The sequence below is a fragment of the Myxocyprinus asiaticus genome, chromosome 11 (genome assembly GCF_019703515.2).
Source record: "Myxocyprinus asiaticus isolate MX2 ecotype Aquarium Trade chromosome 11, UBuf_Myxa_2, whole genome shotgun sequence".
Lineage (NCBI taxonomy): Eukaryota > Metazoa > Chordata > Actinopteri > Cypriniformes > Catostomidae > Myxocyprinus > Myxocyprinus asiaticus.
This window is the reverse complement of record NC_059354.1, coordinates 33393506-33412028: the sequence shown is the minus strand read 5'-3', so window position 1 is coordinate 33412028 and position 18523 is coordinate 33393506. Positions and strand designations below refer to the sequence as shown.

The 18523-nt window shown below is 39.5% G+C and overlaps 1 protein-coding gene and 1 long non-coding RNA gene across 6 annotated transcripts in view; one reads left to right on the top strand and one right to left on the bottom strand.

The window, feature by feature from the left end:
- LOC127447842 (uncharacterized) overlaps positions 1-4165 on the bottom strand; it is a 41160-nt gene extending 36995 nt beyond the window's left edge. The window contains exons 1-2 of the long non-coding RNA XR_007898421.1: positions 4033-4165; positions 821-1024 (exon numbers count right to left, since the gene is read on the bottom strand). This is a non-coding gene — a long non-coding RNA (uncharacterized LOC127447842). The remainder of the gene's footprint in view (positions 1-820; positions 1025-4032) is intronic.
- The window catches only part of LOC127447841 (serine/threonine-protein phosphatase 6 regulatory ankyrin repeat subunit B-like), a 36979-nt gene that overhangs the window by 8311 nt on the left and 10145 nt on the right, over positions 1-18523 (top strand). For 2 of the 5 annotated variants that reach the window (XM_051709934.1, XM_051709939.1), the window contains exons 3-19: positions 857-956; positions 1227-1297; positions 1657-1857; positions 3154-3241; positions 4177-4319; positions 4800-5012; positions 6280-6358; positions 6452-6566; positions 6654-6736; positions 9997-10114; positions 10279-10347; positions 10671-10811; positions 14327-14392; positions 14828-14939; positions 15226-15297; positions 16962-17163; positions 17268-17355. In XM_051709934.1, the coding sequence (XP_051565894.1) occupies positions 857-956; positions 1227-1297; positions 1657-1857; positions 3154-3241; positions 4177-4319; positions 4800-5012; positions 6280-6358; positions 6452-6566; positions 6654-6736; positions 9997-10114; positions 10279-10347; positions 10671-10811; positions 14327-14392; positions 14828-14939; positions 15226-15297; positions 16962-17163; positions 17268-17355 (1961 nt within the window). The remainder of the gene's footprint in view (positions 1-856; positions 957-1226; positions 1298-1656; positions 1858-3153; positions 3242-4176; positions 4320-4799; positions 5013-6279; positions 6359-6451; positions 6567-6653; positions 6737-9996; positions 10115-10278; positions 10348-10670; positions 10812-14326; positions 14393-14827; positions 14940-15225; positions 15298-16961; positions 17164-17267; positions 17356-18523) is intronic. The other 3 variants (XM_051709937.1, XM_051709935.1, XM_051709936.1) reach the window with 3 other exon arrangements.

Below are 18523 nucleotides of genomic sequence, written 5' to 3'. Positions count from 1 at the left end.
GGAGGCTTCACGCTATTCTCCGCGGCATCCACGCACAACTCGCCACTCGCCCCACCGAGAGTGAGAACCACATTATAACGACCACGAGGAGGTTACCCCATGTGACTCTACCCTCCCTAGCAACCGGGCCAATTTGATTCATTAGGAGAACTGGCTGGAGTCACTCAGCACGCCCTGGATTTGAACTCGCGACTCCAGGGGTGGTAGTCAGCGTCTTTACTCGCTGAGCTATCCAGGCCCCCTAAAACAGCTTTCATTACTGATCTCATGTGAATTCTTCTCATAGAATTAGGCATGAAGTAATTGAAAACACATTCTAATGTCACATTAGTTAGTTAAAGGGATAGTTAACCCAAAAATGAAAATTCTCTCATCATTTACTCACCCTCATGCCATCCTAGATGTGGATGACTTTCATCAATGCTCCTTTGTTCACTCTTAATGGCATCCTGGATCACTTGCAATAACAGGCTATCAACCACTTCCATTCAGAAGTGTCCATGACTAAAGTGACCAAATATTGATTTGGTTTCATCATCTTTCCAAGTCAAGAAGTTGATTATATCATTGCACAATGGCTGCTGCTCAATTTTGATGATAATTTATTATTATTTTGGAGCACTTCTGTTTGGAATGTCACCAGAACATGGTTGCCATGATTGTTCTCCCTGCATAGTCCCCTGTATAGGCATATTTGTTGGCCATTGGACCACACTGTATCTGTCTAGGTTAAGTTGAAAGGTCCAGCCATCTGAGACTTATGCATATAGCTCATTTTGAGATGTAAGCTTCTTGTACTGGTGTCTCTCTGTACCCATACCTGCTGTTGTCTTTGTCAATCTGTCTCACTCTCCAGCTGTCTATCATTCTCTCTCAGGATACAGAGAAGCGTGCTCCCCTTCATGCAGCAGCCTTCCTCGGAGATGCTGAGATCATAGAGCTCCTCATTGTCTCAGGTAGAACTTTCTCCCTCTCTCCATTACTTCCCCACCTCCCTTTTTGTAGCCCATTAAAAGGATAGGTCCTGCAAAAATGAAAAAGTCTTTCATAATTTACTCACCCTCAAGTCGTTCCAAACCTAGATGTTTTGTTTTTCTTTCATGGAACACAAAAGATAGCTTGCTGAATGCCCACACTGCTCTTTTCCATACTAAAACTAAAGTGGATGGTTATTTATGCTTTCATTTTATTTTTGTTTGATGTCTTTTTCACTAATTCATTCTCAGGGGCACGGGTCAATGCCAAAGACAACATGTGGTTGACTCCACTTCACAGGGCAGTGGCATCACGTAGTGAGGTGGGCTTAAAATGCATACACAAACACGTTTTCATGAAAATATCCACTCTAAACCTGCTTATGATTGTCTCAGGTTTCGTGTAATGAAGTCAACCAGTAGGATGTTATAAATGCAATGTAAAGCTAATCCTATGCAGCAGCTTTGAAAACACATTATATTATAACTGCTATGAAACGAAACAGTTCATCTAGCAACTGGTCATTCTTAATAGCTATGATAGCTGGAGCTGAAGAACCATGCTCTATTTTGTTTACACTTTCTGTACTTTTCAGTCCTGAATGAGTATATATTTGTAATTCTTGGATTTTTAGCATGTGACTGCTGCTGTCTTCAATTGTTTTCTTTTGCACATTTTCAGGAGGCCGTTCGCGTGTTGATCCGGCATTCTGCCGATGTAAACGCACGGAATAAGAACTGGCAGACTCCTCTGCATGTTGCTGCGGCCAACAAGGCCCTGCGTTGCGCTGAGGTCATCATTCCGCTCCTGAGCAGTGTCAATGTGTCAGACCGCGGGGGACGCACCGCCTTGCACCATGCCGCCCTCAATGGGCACACAGAGGTACTGCAAGTCAAGAGTTGTTTTTGTTTTTTTAATTCACAGTTTTTCCATGCAAAGTCAAAACTACACATTTGGTCAAAATTAAGTTATGCCCAAAATCAGATCGGCCTGATGGTGGAAAGTTTAGACTGTGATTTGTCCTGTGACAGACGAGTAAGGGTCAAATATGCCCAGATTCATATATATGCCTAATCGGTACATTACCATTTGTGTGTGTGTGTGTATAAAACATTTGGCTTGATAATCAAACAACTTTTGAGCAATTTTTCAGCATTGGCATTGTTAATACGTTTTGCCTGTGTAGGGCATCTCATAGAAATGCATAAATAGATCAGGTTTATTACAGGAATAGTTCACCCAAAAATGAAAATTCTGTCATCATTTATTCACCCTCATACCATCCTAAAGTTTATTTGTTCCGCAAAACACAATGATTTTTAGAAGAACATCTCAGCTTGGTCCATTCAATGCAAGTGAATTGTGGCTAGATATTTGAAGCCCGAAAAGGACATAAAGGGAGCATTAAACTAATCCATACAACTCCAGTGGTTAAATCTATATCTTCTGTAGCAGTATGATAGGTGTGGGTGAGAAACAGATCAATATTTAAGCCCATTTTTACTATAAATTCTACTCCCTGCCCAGTAGGTGGCGGTATGCAAGAAGAATGCAAATCGTCAAAAATAAAAGAAAGTAAAAGTGGATATTTATAGTAAAAAAGGACTTAAATATTGATTTGTTTCTCACCCACACCTATTATATTGCTTCAGAAGATATGGATTTAAACAATGGATTAGTTTTATGCTGCCTTTATTTGCTTTTTGGGTCTTTAAAGTTCTGGCCACCATTCACTTGTATTGTATTGACCTACAGAGCTAAGATATTCTCCTAAAAATCTTCATTTGTGTTCTGCAGAAGAAAGGAAGTCAAATACATCTTGGATGGCATGTGGGTGAGTAAATGATGAGAGAATTTTCATTTTTGGGTGAACTATTCCTTTAACTTCAGTTATTTAACATGATCAGCGTGGCAGATCTAGAGAACTGATATAATGATGAGCATAATTGTATAGCACACATTTCAGAAGACATTATATAAATTGTGACAAACACAGCACAAAATAAGAGCTTCTGGAGACCCATTATTATTGACGCATTACTGACTCATGGGTTAGTGCCTGCTAAGACTGATGCATTCTCCCCATCTCTTGTTTTTTGTTCTTGTTTCTCTCTCTCTCTCTCTCTCTCTCTCTCTCTCTCTCTCTCTCTCTCTCTCTCTCATTCTCACTCTCATCAGATGGTTAGCCTTCTCCTGGCCAAGGGTGCCAACATTAATGCCTTCGATAAGAAAGATTGCCGTGCACTTCACTGGGCTGCATATAAGGGTGAGGGGACAGTCCTATAAACTCTGTGAATGCTCTGTCCTTTTATTGAGTCAAAGTGTAAAGTGTGGGCTGCTCGAAGAGTTTTAATCTTGCTTATTGCAATGTAATAAGTTCACACCTGTAAATTCTGTCACTGCACTAAATAAAACTTTTGTGATGTGATATGGTAGAAAAATCAGACTGAAATACTAAAGGAAACGTCACCAATATCTTGTTCCAAAGCCTATATGACTTTCTTTCTTCTTTGGAATGCAAAAAGAGATATGTCTTTTCACAACAAATTTCCATACAGCAAAATCATACCACGATCAAGGGCTGTCAAATTCCAAATATAACTAAAGAATTAGTCCATACGACTTGTGTGCTATATTCCAAGTCTTCTGAAGCCATTTGATAGGTACAACCCAGTTCTGCCTTCGCAAAACATTCAAAAATGGCGTGCAAGGTTTGATGACTATTACTTTAAACTGCACTGGTTCTTGTGTATTTCAGTGAATTATAACTTCAGTTAGTCCCTGGTCACTATATTCTTTTGCTGTATGGAAAAGAGCAGCATGAACATTCTTCAAAACATGTTCTTTTTGTGGTCCAATATAGTCAAATGGGTATGCAGTGACATGTGGATGAGAAAATGATGACATACAGTACTTCTGATTTTTGACTAAACTATTTATAACAATTATGACGGTAAGGAGGAAGCTGAGACCGGGTTGACAAAACACATATACATTTATTGTCGAAGTCTTTTCAGCATTCCACAATAAGGCTTTTCAGCTGTACATTCTACATACATGCTGCTTTTCAGCACCTGCGCTTCTGACACACAGACCCACACAGACAGCTTCACGTGTCTCTCTCTCTCTCTCGTCTGCCGCTGTCTCTTCTCCTTAAGTACTCCCGCCAATTCCATTTAAGATTTCTCTGTTCCCCTGCAGGTCATTTAGATGTGGTGTGTTTGTTGGTGAGTCAAGGGGCTGAGCTTAGCTGCAAGGACAAGAGGGGATACACGCCTCTCCATGCCGCTGCTTCCAACGGACAGATTGCTGTGGTGAATCACCTGCTCAGCCTGGCCATCGAGGTAACCATATAGATATACTGTACATGGGCACTCATATTCCCATATCTGAAAAGGAAGAAAGGCTGGACTGTTAAACCCTCTCTGGCCCTCTCCACTTAAAGATGACATGAAACAGCATTTGTAATGCATTTAACCTCTATAATGGAATTAATTTAAAATGAAACCAAATATTGAGCAGACCTTAGGACTTTGGTTGGTATGTTATCCATTTGAATTTGATATGTAATATTATTTGTTACGAAAAGCTTACAGTAGTCTCTGCATATCAAGCTAGGATATGAGAAAATACTTTAACACTGGAAAAATTACACACACACTCCTTAAAAAGAGAATTCTTTCAAACATGCCACTGAATAAATTAGTATTGAATTCATCATCAGAGAAACATTACAGAATAGATCTGGGTCAGATCTAAATGCATGCACACTATTTATTCTTTGTTTTCACAATATGTGTATTGCGTGTTCTCTCTTCCTATAGATAGATGAGGCCAATGCCTTTGGGAACACAGCGCTGCATGTGGCGTGTTTTAATGGGCAGGATGCAGTGGTCTGCGAGTTGATCGATTATGGCGCAAATGTCAGCCAGCCAAATAACAAGGGCTTCACACCACTCCATTTTGCTGCTGCGTCCACCCATGGTGCCATGTGTCTGGAGTTCCTGGTCAACAATGGAGCTGACGTCAACGTGCAGGTGCGGCATATACCAAATATAGGCAAAAAGTCAAAATCCGGTGTGCATTAAATGGGTTTTGTACTGTTATGTATTACTTTTAAAGGAATAGTTCATCCAAAAATGAAAATTCCATCGTAATTTACTCACCCTCATGTTGTTCCAAACCTGTATGAATTACTTACTGTCTTATGCAGAACACAAAAGGAGAAAATTTCATGAATATCCTGGTCAATTGCAGTTGATAGTGACTCCCTTTAAAGCTTAGAAAAGCACCAAAAAGTATCATAAAAGTAGTCCATGTAACTTGCGCGTTATATTCCGAGTCGTCTGAAGGCATATGATAGGTTTTTGCGAGAAACAATAATTTCTCTAATATACAGTAATACATTTTGAAGTCCAGTGCATGTTCATGAGTGCTGTGACAGAAGCTCATTCACAGTGTCTCACATGATCACATGAGAACTTGTATTGTTTAGTGCTAAAAACAATGTAAGTTCTTGTGTGAACACGCATGATTTTTATTATTTAGTATTTTTACTCAAAGGAATATTCCGGGTTCAATACAAGTCAAGCTTAATCGACAGCATTTGTGACATAATGTTGATTATCACAAAAATAATTTCACTCACCCCCTTTTCTTTAAAAAAAGTGAAAATCGAGGTTACAGTGAGGCACTTACAATTAAAGTGAATTAAAGTGGCCAATGATTTGAGGGTTTAAAGGCAGAAATATGAAGCTTATAATTTTATAAAAGCACTTACATCAATTCTTCTTTCAGAACTCATGTATTATTTGAGCTGTAACGTTGCTTAAATTGTAATTTTTTACAGTAATTTTAAGGTTTGTTGACATGACATCGTCATGGCAATGAAGTTAACTAGAACTTGAAATTAACTAGAACTTTACACAGAAAAGATTAGTAGTCATGTTTACACGCATATTGTCTTGTGGCTAAACTTTTGAAACGGTGAGTATTTTAACGTCCAAAAATTGGCCCCATTCACTTCCATTGTAAGTGCCTCACTGGAACCTTGATTTTTGCTTTTTTTTAAAGAAAAGGAGGGATGAGTCAAAATTTATTTTTGTGGTAATCAATATTAAGCCACAAATGCTGTTGATTGAGCTTAACTTTGAACCCAGAATATTCCTATAATATATGTTACTATAAACAAAGCATCCTGAACATCCAATGTAAAATCCCTAAAGCAAAAATTACTTTCCCCAGCTTTATCAGTGATATTTTTTATTTTGGACTTGCAATAAACATTTTGTGTCATCTCATCAGAGTCGTGATGGGAAAAGTCCTCTTCATTTGACCGCAGTACACGGACGATTCACACGCTCGCAAACACTCATCCAGAATGGTAAAGCCATTTTTAACCTTTGATTCTGATATCAGACAGCTGATTTGCATATTAGGGCTGTACATTGTGAGTGCTGTGCATATCTTCATACAGGAGGAGAGATTGACTGCGTCGATAAGGATGGAAACACTCCACTGCACGTTGCTGCTCGATACGGCCATGAGCTTTTAATAAACACCCTAATCACGAGTGGAGCTGACTGCACTAGGTTTGACTCGTTCGATTAAAAATCTTGTTTAATCATCAGTATATGTTGTTTCTGAAACACTTTGCCTTTCTCTTTATATCTCTGCAGAAGAGGGGTACATGGCATGTTCCCCTTGCATCTGGCCGCTCTGAACGCTCACGCTGACTGCTGCCGGAAGCTTCTCTCCTCAGGTACTGACTACACCACTGAGTCAAACGACAGTGGCTCTATAACTTGCATTTTTGGTAAAATACCATGTGCCAACACACACATGGTGCTTGTGTGTAAAACTCAAGTTTGAATATGGCTTTCCAGGTTTTCAGTTTCCAACCCTCCATTTGTACAACTTTTCCATTCCTCCTAGGGCTGTTGCGGTGGGTAAGGGCCAACCACCGCCAGTGAACGGTGTTGTACGGTGGTTGGGTGGCAAAGGAGGGTGTGCACTCAAATTATGCGTGCATTGTAGATAAAACTTTAAAAAGTGTGAAAAAGTGTGTAATTGAGCACGGAATAGAAATTAAGTAGGGATGCTCGATATATCGGTGGCCATACCGGTATCGGCCGATAAATGTGAATTTTGAAAGTTATCGGTTATCGGTCCGATAAGAAAATTAGGCCGATTTATTAAAGCCGATAAACTATGGCTTTTTTTTTTAACGTTTTTTTTTTTTTTTTTTTCTTTTTCTCCCAATTTGGAGTGCCCAATCCCCAATGCGCTCTAAGTCCTCGTGGTGGCGTAGTGACTCAATCTGGGTGGCGGAGGGTGAATTCCAGTTGAAAATCAAGCACCAGTAGTGTGTGTTGCCTTTGTGTGTGTGCGCGTGTGTGCGTGCGTGCGTCTGTGTGTGTGTGTGAAGTAGATAGAGCAGAGCAGCACCTCTTGTTCATTCTGTAGCACGCAGCGAATGGGACTGTATATTATTTATTTAAATTACACCCTTCTGCTGTTTAATGAAAACACTTGGCCGTATGAAGATGAAAAAACAAAATATATATATATATTCAAATTGTCAATGATTTCATCTCAAAACTTTCACATCTCCTACAGTTTTGCTAATGGTAACATACTGTAAAATTTAAAAAAAGTTTAAATTTTTTTGGTACAATATTTCTTTAGTACCGGTATACCACGCAACCTTACTCAGCATAAGGCTTTATAAGCTGAGCCTTTTGTTTTTGTAATCAGGCATGCAGAATGTAGATTTATGTCCAGATTTAGATTTATCTGCAAATATATTGGCTATCGGCCTCCAAATTTATTTAATTATCGGTTATCGTCTCAGCCAAAAGTTCCATATCGGTGCATCGCTAAAATTAAACCCTTTGTAAAATATCACTAATTACCCTAAATACCATAATACAAAACTAAAAAATAGTTTTAAAATATCTGTCTGTTATTGCACCAAAAGCATATCCTATAGGATGGTAACATCAATGGCAGGAAAAAAAAAACATTGTCTGGTTTTTGAGAGGACCTCACTGGGGTTATGTTGTTTCCAGCTGCACTGAGAAGCAGTATTAATCTTGTAATGAAATACTGAAAAAAATGAATTAGGCATTTTTTGATTCCACTAACAAACATGAGATGGAAAAATATGTTCATGAGGATAATTAAACTATTCTACTTAAAACATATTGTTGATGGAAATATACGTGAAATTAATAACACTGCAAGTTATTACCAATGCACTGACAATATTTTAGAAGAAGAAAAATCTTGTTTGAATAAAACAATGATCCAGTCATAGTATTTTAAACTATTGGTGCAGTGCCGAATTTTGACTTCCAGGTATCCTTATGTTTAGGGGTAGGTGTAGGGATGGGCTTAAGGGGTAGGGACCATTGAGGTCAGGGTTAGGGTTAGGGGTGGGTGTTGGGGTGGGCTTTAGAGATAAGGGCCAATCAGGTAGCGGGGAGTAAGAATCTGGCAGGCAGTCAGGTTGCGGCACAACACTGGTAAACTGAAGCGCTTAGTGGGTTAATCACCTTTCAAATGCATCCTGTATATATGATATTAATCCGCTATAGTAACAGGATATATATAATACTACCACTTAGATCTGCACAGACAATAAAGTGAATGCACAGCTGAACTTGAACAAGTTGCTGCGCTATGTGTAACTCGTGTTGTGAAGAATAGGCCAGTGCTGTAACAATGCACTATGTTGTGAAACATCTAAAAAACAGAAAATTAATACGTTTCTAGCATGAAGATTTGACAACACAGTAACAAAGGATCTAAAACTGAACTATACTCGCTATTATATGATATTGCTATTATTTCATGAATTTATTCCATGTTTTTACAAGATCTTATAAGTTGATGCCTTTACGTGCACACCATTGCCAGTGGCAGTCCACCACCCTGGTGCCACTTCATCACCGCTGTGGGCCGGCTGTCACTTTGATCATAGCAGCCCTAATTCCTGCACTGCTTCATAAATTAAACTGGCAAAAGGCCGCACATAAAACAATTAATATACAGATTGAAATGCCCTGTATTATTTTGACATTTACACAATTTTCTAACTTCCACAGACAGTAGATATTGGTATATGTTAGATTTCATGTCATGTACCACAAATCACTCCAGTTGTTTGGGAGACTGCAAGGTCTCTCTAAAGTCCACTTCCCTAAGAAAGATTTCATATCCATTCCTGGTGATTAACATTGGGAGTTCCATTTGATGAGCCACATTCAAAGCATTTTTAAATGCTGAAAAATGTCATAAACAGCCTACAGTTAATTAATGAACTACATTTCATGTAAATTTATTGAACATTGGTGTCTTTGCTGTTTTATAGAAGCAATAAGTCACTCGAGGCCATTTGTTACAGTGATTTTTACCTTTTCTTTGTGTCATTTTTAAGAGCGCCACTTACCGGTGGTAAAATCCCTGTAACGGACAGGCTCGAGTGGCTTATTGCTGTATTATACAACCCTCTCCTCCATGATACTCCATAAATCATTCCTTAAATAATAATTTTACTGGAATGCTTCAACTCTTCCCTCCGTCATTATGTTTGTTCTTGTGTGTATGAAATTTTCCTCATGCATGTTTGCTTGGGTCTGGCATTCCATTAAATCTGTGTGCTTCATAACTCGGGATCTTGGCTGTGGGATTGTAGCAGAGGAAATGTTCTGTGTAGAATAGATTCTTGATGCTGAAGTCCTCATCAGTTTGAGTTGCACCCTTTACACATTTGTTGACCTGTGAGCGATGTGTGTGCATCTTGTCTGTCCTGTTTGCACTGTCTTTTTTCCTCCTGCACTAATATCCCCTCTCTCTCTCTTTCTCTCTCTCACTCACTGTATCTTCTTGTCTTTCTTTTTGGGAATCCTTGTCCCCCATGTCGTTCTTTTTCCCTCCAACATGTGGCTGTCTGTGACTGGCTGTGGGGGCTCTCTCCTCCTCATCTGTGCACTGCCTCCTTTCACTCCTCTACTACAGGACGGAGGTATAGCATAATGTGTCCTCTAAGTAATGACTCGGTCCTGTCTGCAGGATTCCAGATCGACACACCAGACAACCTGGGGAGAACGTGTCTGCATGCCGCGGCCGCCAGCGGGTGAGTTTGCATGACACCGGCATCTCGGTCAACTGTCTGGTTTAGGTCAAGAATGCTTGTCTGTTTTATTTGACTATCTGTCTTTGTCTTGGGCTGGTTCGCAGACATTAAGTAGTTCTGACAAAGCTGCTATAATTATAACCTGCCTGTCCTTTTTCTTTCAGTAATGTGGAATGTGTAAATCTGTTGCTCAGCAGTGGAGCTGATCATAACCGCAGGGACAAACATGGAAGGTGAGTTCTTGGTAATACAAAGTATAGATACATTGAATTTTATGAAAAAATGGTTAACATTAATCATTTACTTTTTATGCTTTAATCATATTTTTTATAAACACTTTCTCTGATTATGTGTTAAATAGTGTATAATCATGCTGAAACCATAACCACTGCACACACTGAGTGAAATGATCACAACTGTTCTGGTTCGTTTGTATATTGAAGCCTTGAGATGCAGCTTGTGTGTGACTAAGATGGTAAAACGTCACCAGAATAAAGTCCCTGTCAGTGTTTTCTAATTTTGCCAATGTCTGTTTGTCCGTTGTGGGTTTGGACAGGACCCCTCTCCACTATGCGGCAGCTAGCCGACACTTTCACTGCCTGGAGACTTTGGTGTCCTGTGGTACCTGCATTAATGCCACTGACCAGTGGGGGCGCTCTGCCCTGCACTATGCTGCTGCTTCTGACCTGGATAGAAGGTATACAGAACATTTTATTTGAGATCTAAAGTAGTCTAAATTGTCAGTTTAGCAATGGGACTACTTAAAAGAGAAGTGTGTAATTTTTTCCTAGCTATCCTACTTTGCAGAGTCAACCTTAAACAATTTATAGGTTGATTTCCCAAAACAGTGTAAACACTGTGGCTCTGTTGCGCTCAACTGATGTTGTTAGTTTGGGGCAGAAGTTCAGAACTTTCTGTGAAAGCAACCAATGGCAGGCAGGGGGAATGTTGGGGAAACCTGTTTGAAAACATAATTATTATTGCTTTTCCTTTTGGTGACCTTAGTGGCGCAGAAATTACACATTTTAAATTTAATAATAATTTAATAATTTGAGTGAGATTAAAAAAAACTCCACATCTGGGAGTCAAATCATCCTGACATTAATACTTTGAAAGTACAAATTGAAGAAAAGTTGAAAGGTTAAAGTTGTGGCCAAGCAAAACATGTAGGCTAATTGACCACCCTAGATTTATGTCTAACCTGATTAAATAAGAGTGACCTAGACAGTGGCCTTGCTGTGGACCTACAGCAGGTAAAATCCAGAGACTGCTAGATGCTACAGTAACACATATATTGTTACCATGGCAACCCCAGGCAAATTTTAAGTCTTGGGTAAACATGGAGTGACAGGGTCTTGGCATCAGGTTGTTTGGGTATACAGAAACTTTTGTGCTTAGGCTGATTAGAAGGACTGCCAGAATTCCCTGGCAAAAACAATGTCATGAATAAGTAATGAGTTGGTAGCCATAGTTTCCACCAAGCTGTGATTTACCATATTTGCAAAATTAACTAGACATTGAGCTGTCTGACTAATTCACTTTATAAAAAGGCTCTTTACAAAGGGTGTGTTCATACAGGACATGCTCTTGTGTTCAAAAATGGCGAGACAATGACCACACTACAACCCCTATTTACACCTGGTATTAAGATGCATTTCGGATGATCTGATCACAAGTGGTTAGCGTTAAATTCAGGTGTAAACTGGGTGCAAAACTTTTTGTGATCGCATCACAAAAACCACATACGAAGGTTGTTAAAAATGCATGTGACCACATCACATTTGAGGTGTAAATTCTATAATGAATGCGTCCCGGACAGCAGTGAAGCACCACCTCTCACCTGTCAATCAACTGATGCGCTAAAACAAGAGTTTGCTAGTTACGTGTGGATTTAAAAGGAAATTACCATCCGATCAGAACATTTTAAAAAGCGGATACATACACAAAACTTCACAGATCTTCTTCAGTGTCACTGTCTGATATAAACATGCAGGCACACAGATGACATGGACACCCATCTGAAGTGCCTTTAGTACAGGTACTCCGCTAAAATAATGGAGAATTTGCATTGGCCCAGCATTTTTTTTTTTTTTCGTGCTTTCTTTGTCTTTTATGACTTTTTTGTGGTTTGTTACCATGCAGTAGCACACTGACATCCACTGAGACCCTCCCCTCGAAATCCGAACACTAGCTGATTTTTTTTTTCCAGTGATTTTCAGGTGTGAGCTTCATGTACATAAAGCGGAGGGAGAGGAAGCGTGCATTAGCATCTCTCAGCGGGAGGTCATTAATCACTTGACCGTCGGGACTCCTTGCTGAGTAAATGGCTTCAAAAACAGAAAAAGCACATAATGCTTGCTTGAAAATACCATTCTATCTCTGGGCTCTTGTTTTCTCTTCAAGTGACCAATGAGCTTTTTTACTGAAGAACTGACAAGATGTCAAGCTGATCTGAACATTTTCATCGCATTCCGCTGCATATCATCACAAACACTGATTGTAATCCATAGTGATTCTGTCACCAAGCGTTTTTTTCTGCATTTTTCTTCAACACTAAAATGACTAATGAAATCAGAAAGCAGAGGCACAACCGTCTGTTTTTATTGAACATAATTTCTTTATTCACTGAAAGCTGCATGTGGAGATGCGCGTTCTGGGGCAAGTCTGGAGGGGATAAATACATTTATCGAGGTTAAAGGGAAAGGAGGCGGCGAGAAAAGGCGGTCGGCCAGGAGCCCCTCTCCGCTCGCGGTCGGCGGTCCTCTCGACCCTGCTGTGTTTTAGCGGCTGGTAGGGGTCTCCTCTACCCCTGGCAGTGGCCCTGACCGCTCCAGGCTAGGAGCCCCTCGGCCCCTCGGTGGCCGTTGCTCTGCTCTCAGGTGGCCGGGCTCCTCCGTCCCCCAGCGGATGGCCGCGGCTGCTCCTTTGGGGTGTATGGTAGTGGTGAGGACACTGCTATGGCACATCCCTCCTCCTTCCCAGGTTGCGGCACCAGAGTAACGAGGTTAAAGGGAAAGGAGGCGGCGAGAACCGGCTTGACCATATAAATAATAGTTTAATAATAAACTTAAACCAAAAGACAAACACATACAGGGCATGCCGGGCAGCTGCCCGTAACTCTCTCTCTCTGGAACTGCCGCCTCCGGTCGCCTTTATACCTCTCAAGGGCTTGATTAGCCTGATTAGGGGCCGGGAGTGCAGAATCACGACCCGGCCCGCCCTCCTCCCTGCCACAATACACAATCACGCACTTTCACAAAGTAAAGTTACTCCATGGATCACATCCTTAGGGAGTTTTCACCATTTGTTTTAGAACCTGGTGCATATTATCATCAAAATGCGGATATAGCTTTTTAGCGGCTATATTAGATATAGGTCGATCTTCACGATCACTTCTCTCTTTTGGATAGTGAAAGAACAGACACAGGTAGGACGGTGTCGTCAAACTGGGAGAACTGTTACTCTTCAATGCAGAAATAATGCAAAAGCAACTAATGATGGATAAAAATAATCACAATTTTGGTCCGTTTTAAAATATAACCTTGTGAGAGCGAACCAAACTAAAACGCAACTTAATGCACAACGAAAATGCAACATTAACTATTTTAGCCCCTGTTTCAGATCAAATCACTCAAGCTAAAGGTCTGTAAACACCCTAAATGACTCTATTACAATTGTTTATGCTCACGTGGTACTCCTGTTGTTATTTCGGCAAGCTCCACGTGACGGAATCAGAGAGAGAGAGTTCAGGTGAGTTGGTATGTTTGTCACCCCTCCACCATTTTGTATCGGCATGTGTGTCATACCTCCGACTGAAGAGATCGAGATCTCAGAATAACAACCGCATTTTTGACACCCTTGACCAAAATCGAGATGTTTGGAGTCTGCTAGTGTGGCACCAGCTTAAGCGACCAGGTGTAAACAGCGACGTGTCTCGCCTGACCACGTGATCGGATCAAACAAGGTGCATCTTAATACCAGGTGCAAACGAAGTTGCCTCTCTTAATTCATCTTCTTTAAAGAACCATCGCTAAAAATATTAAAGCTAAAAAAAAAAAAAAATCCATCCTATTTTGATTCATCTTTAGTTACCATGTGAAAAACTTAACAGCAAAATTCTCTTCAGACTTAATTTTGAGTGTAATGTTTCCTTGTTAAAGATTGTCACATATTTGTGATGTGTTTGTGTGTGTGTGTGTGATTTCTCTGAAGACGGCGTGTGGTCCTGGAACCGGAGAGTGAAGGAGTTCAAGCCGAGAAGGAAAAGGAGGCAGCTCTGTGAGTTCTGTCTGCTCAGCTTCATCTCTCATAATTGAATCCTTCAATTTTTAAATAAGTATCCCAGGTTGCATGAAGTTGTTCAAGAGAAGGCCCAAAATGTGCAGAGCTGTAATCTAGGCAAAGAGTGGCCACTTTGAAGAAACTAAAATGAAACGTTTTAAGTTTAATTTTTTTTGGTAATTACATAATTTCCATACAATCGAAGTTTTGTCGACTTTACCATTATTCTAATATGTGGAACATGGTAATAATAAAGAATGAGTATGAGTGTCCAAACTTTTGACTGGTTGACATTGTCCTGTTCAAAGGCCACTTTAAGTTCTTTTTGTTTTGTATTTATGCTTTTTCTTCTTGTATTAGTTCATACATATATGTGCATATATATATATAATATATATATATATATATATTTATGTGTGTGTATGTGTGCAGGTGTCTTGAGTTCCTGTTGCAGCATGGTGCTGCCCCGTCACTCAAGGATAATCAGGGCTACAGTGCCATTCACTATGCTGCAGCGTATGGCCACAGACACTGTCTGAAACTGGTGAGGACACAAACATGCCCAGTGTGTGCCTCAGGGCACTTCCTTTATCTGTACTCAACTGTCACATCATTGCATTTAAATATGAAACCAAACATGCAAATGAATTCAGTCCAGTTTGTGGTTTATTTCTTGTGTCTTACCACTGTATTGCCTGCACTGTTGAATTTGTCACACGCCACCTGCTGGTGTACAGTGGGAGAATGAATGTATCTCAGTTTCATTAAGATTAGCATAACTGAGTTTAATATGAACAGCTGTGATTCATATTGGCTAAATTTGATTTTAGCTTTTGGATAGAGATGAGAACCATCAGGGTGAGATGGAGAACAGCCAAACCAGGAGCCCACTGCATCTGGCCGTGAGTACAAACTTTAAACACACTCATACACGCATTATTTGCTATCTAAATAAGGACATACAGTTCCACAGACTTCAAATATTTTTATATAAAGCTAATTATAATGACTATAGACTAACTCTACTATAGTCTAACTCTAATCCCTAACCCTACCCCTAAAAGAGAACTTTTTGGATTTATAGAATTAAAAGAAAAAAAAAATATCCCCAAAAGGAGGTTTTTCCATATTTAGCTGGTTCTGGGGACAATTTTTCATCACTATTACTTTCATTCATATTTAAGCCACATCCACACTAATACGTTTTAGCTTGAAAATGCACTGATTTCGCATTGATGAAGTTTACACCTCTCATTTGCAATTATTCCTCAATTACTGCATACTTTGGAAAATGATGCCGTTAAGAAACTTAAAATGGATTAGTGTGGATGTGGCCTTGGGGTTAGGGGTTTAAACAAACCCCTAGCCTTACAGATGCTGTAAGCGATTTTTGCGTTCTGAAGCTTTCATGTGACTGAGCTGTTGAATTAGCCACGTCCCTTCATTCCAAAACACTGCCCTCCAAAGATAATTTTGAGACCAAAACCGAGTAAAAGAGCAGCATATTGTTTGTTCCTGTGGCTGTCAAATTCAACAGTGGCACAATAGAGCCCTCAACTGACAAACATTATGAATCATAGCCTCAATGATCCGCTTCAGATAAGAATGAGCAAAATGATAGACAAGTTTGCTGTTAACAAAGTTTACAGCTGTCACAGAGACAGGTGAGATATCTCAGGACACTTATTTCATTAATATCTTTAAGGTTTTTTTGCACACTTTTCCATGAAAAAAATTGCTTGCAATACCTTTAAAGGAATAGTTCACCCAAAACTGAAAATTCTCTCATCATTTACTCACCCTCATGCCATTCCAGATGTGTATGACTTTCTTTCTTCTGCAGAAAACAAATAAAGATTTTTAAAGGAATATTTCTGCTCTGTTGGTCCTCACAATGCAAGTGAATGGTGACCAGAACTTTGAAGGCCCAAAAGGCAGTATAAAAGTAATCCATAAGACTCCAGTTGTTAAATCCATATCTTCTGAAGTTATATGATAGGTGTGGGTGAGAAAAAGATCATGTTTTAACTGTAAATCTACACTTTCATTTCAGCCTTCTGGTGTGGAAGTGACTTTCACTTTCACATTCAGCCACTTACTTAAATATTGATCTGTTTATCACCCACACCTATAATATTGCTTCAGAAGATATTGATTTAAACACTGGAGTCATATGGATTACTTTTTTGCCTCCTTTGTCATTTTTGGACCTTGTAAGTTCTGGTTACCATTCACTTGCATTGTGAGAACCAACAGATCTGAGATATTCTTCTAAACATCTTAATTTGTGTTCTGCAGAAAAATGGAAGTCATACACATCTGGAGTGGCATGATTGTGAGAAAATTATAAAATTATTTTTATTTTTGGGTGAACTATCCCTTTAAGTATTTAACTTCGGTCAAACCCTAATCTTCTGGCTTTTTAGACATTAACAGTTTTTTTTTATTTTTTAGAGGTCTTATAATATTTGTGAGGCCTTTTCAGATATTTGGCCCAAGTTAAGCTAAACAAGTGAACTTTTTTGTGTGTGTGTGTGTGTGTGTGTGTGTGTGTGTGTGTGTGCAGGCATACCACGGTCACACACAAGCTCTGGAAGTCCTCTTGGAAGGTCATTGCGAGGTGGATCAGGGGGATGAAGTGGGTCGGACTCCACTGGCCCTTGCTGCCCTCAGGGGCCACACTGACTGCGCCGTCACACTTTTGAACCATGGGGCCTCGCCAAGAAGCAGAGAGACAATCCGTGGACGTACACCCATCCACCTCGCAGGTATTACACCTGTGTTTGACAGTCAGATGATGAAAAATTCTGGTAGATATTGCATAATTGCTTAAATGATATTAACACATAAATTCTGTTTCTTTCTTCTCCAGTAATGAATGGTCATACATCATGTGTGCGCCTCCTGCTGGAAGACTCTGATAATGCAGATCTGGTGGATATGGCAGACTCTCAGGGACAGTGAGTGACTCACTTAATAGCCCAGACAATCTTTCATTACAATGCAGCAACCAAACTATTTTGGAATGGAGAGAGGTTGTCATCTCTACAATCTACTTTTAGCTCTAAACAGTGTTTAGACAGCTGCTTCTAAACTTATAAAGAGACAAGATACTCAAATGAAAGTTCCTTAACTACAGTCAAGCTACCCTTTTGAAGAAGTAGTTAGCTTAAAGTGGTGGAAAAAGCAGATAGGCAGATAACCGATTAATCGACCGATAGTTTTTAAAATCGATCTATAGAATGTAAAAAATAAATTTAAAAAATCATTATTTTCTTAGTTTGACAGGTACAGACATAGACACTACAAGAGCCCAAAATGAATAAAACCCATATGCAGTTTATTGTTCAACCCAAATCCTAATAATAATTTGAAAAAAATGAGGATTCAGTGCATAGCGCAGGACTTTTAACTATAAACATGCCCAAAACATACCAGGAACTCTTATTTTGAAATGAATGAGACTTGGCTAAGTTACAGTGCTCTATCAGAAATTATTTTAATACGGTTCTATCATAGGAGAGAGCGTAACGGTCAACTAGCGTATTACGACAGTTAAGTCACCGTTTGCGGATACCATACAAATGAATGGGGAGAGCTGTAAACTGATACTTACCATGTCTTGTCTTTATAAAACAGCAATTTTATCATAGTAAACTCCACACACAGTTCATTCCAAAAGGATTGTTTAGTATAAAACATGTTGAAGATTGGTGGACAGGCAGTCAATTCATTAAGTGATGAGCTGTTTCCTCACAAAAGCAATATATTTAGCACACTGAAGCATCTGCTCCATAGACATCCATTCAAAAAGAATGGCCTCTTGTCTCCTCGCCAGTGTACCGCAATAGACTGTCTATTGGACTGCCGCGTAATGCTGTTTTATGCTAAGCTTGTCTGCTCCCATTATTAGAAGGTTTCTGGCTATATTAAGGTAGGGATTTACCAAATTAAGCATTTTATAACCTATATATTAACCAGATGAAGGGTTTTGTATATTATATATACAGTGTATTTCACTAGATGAAGTTTAATAAGGAATAAGGTTTATTATTATTCTCAATATTTGAAGTTGTATACAGGGGTGGACTGGGAAGAGAAATCGGCCCAGGATTTGACATAGAAAGT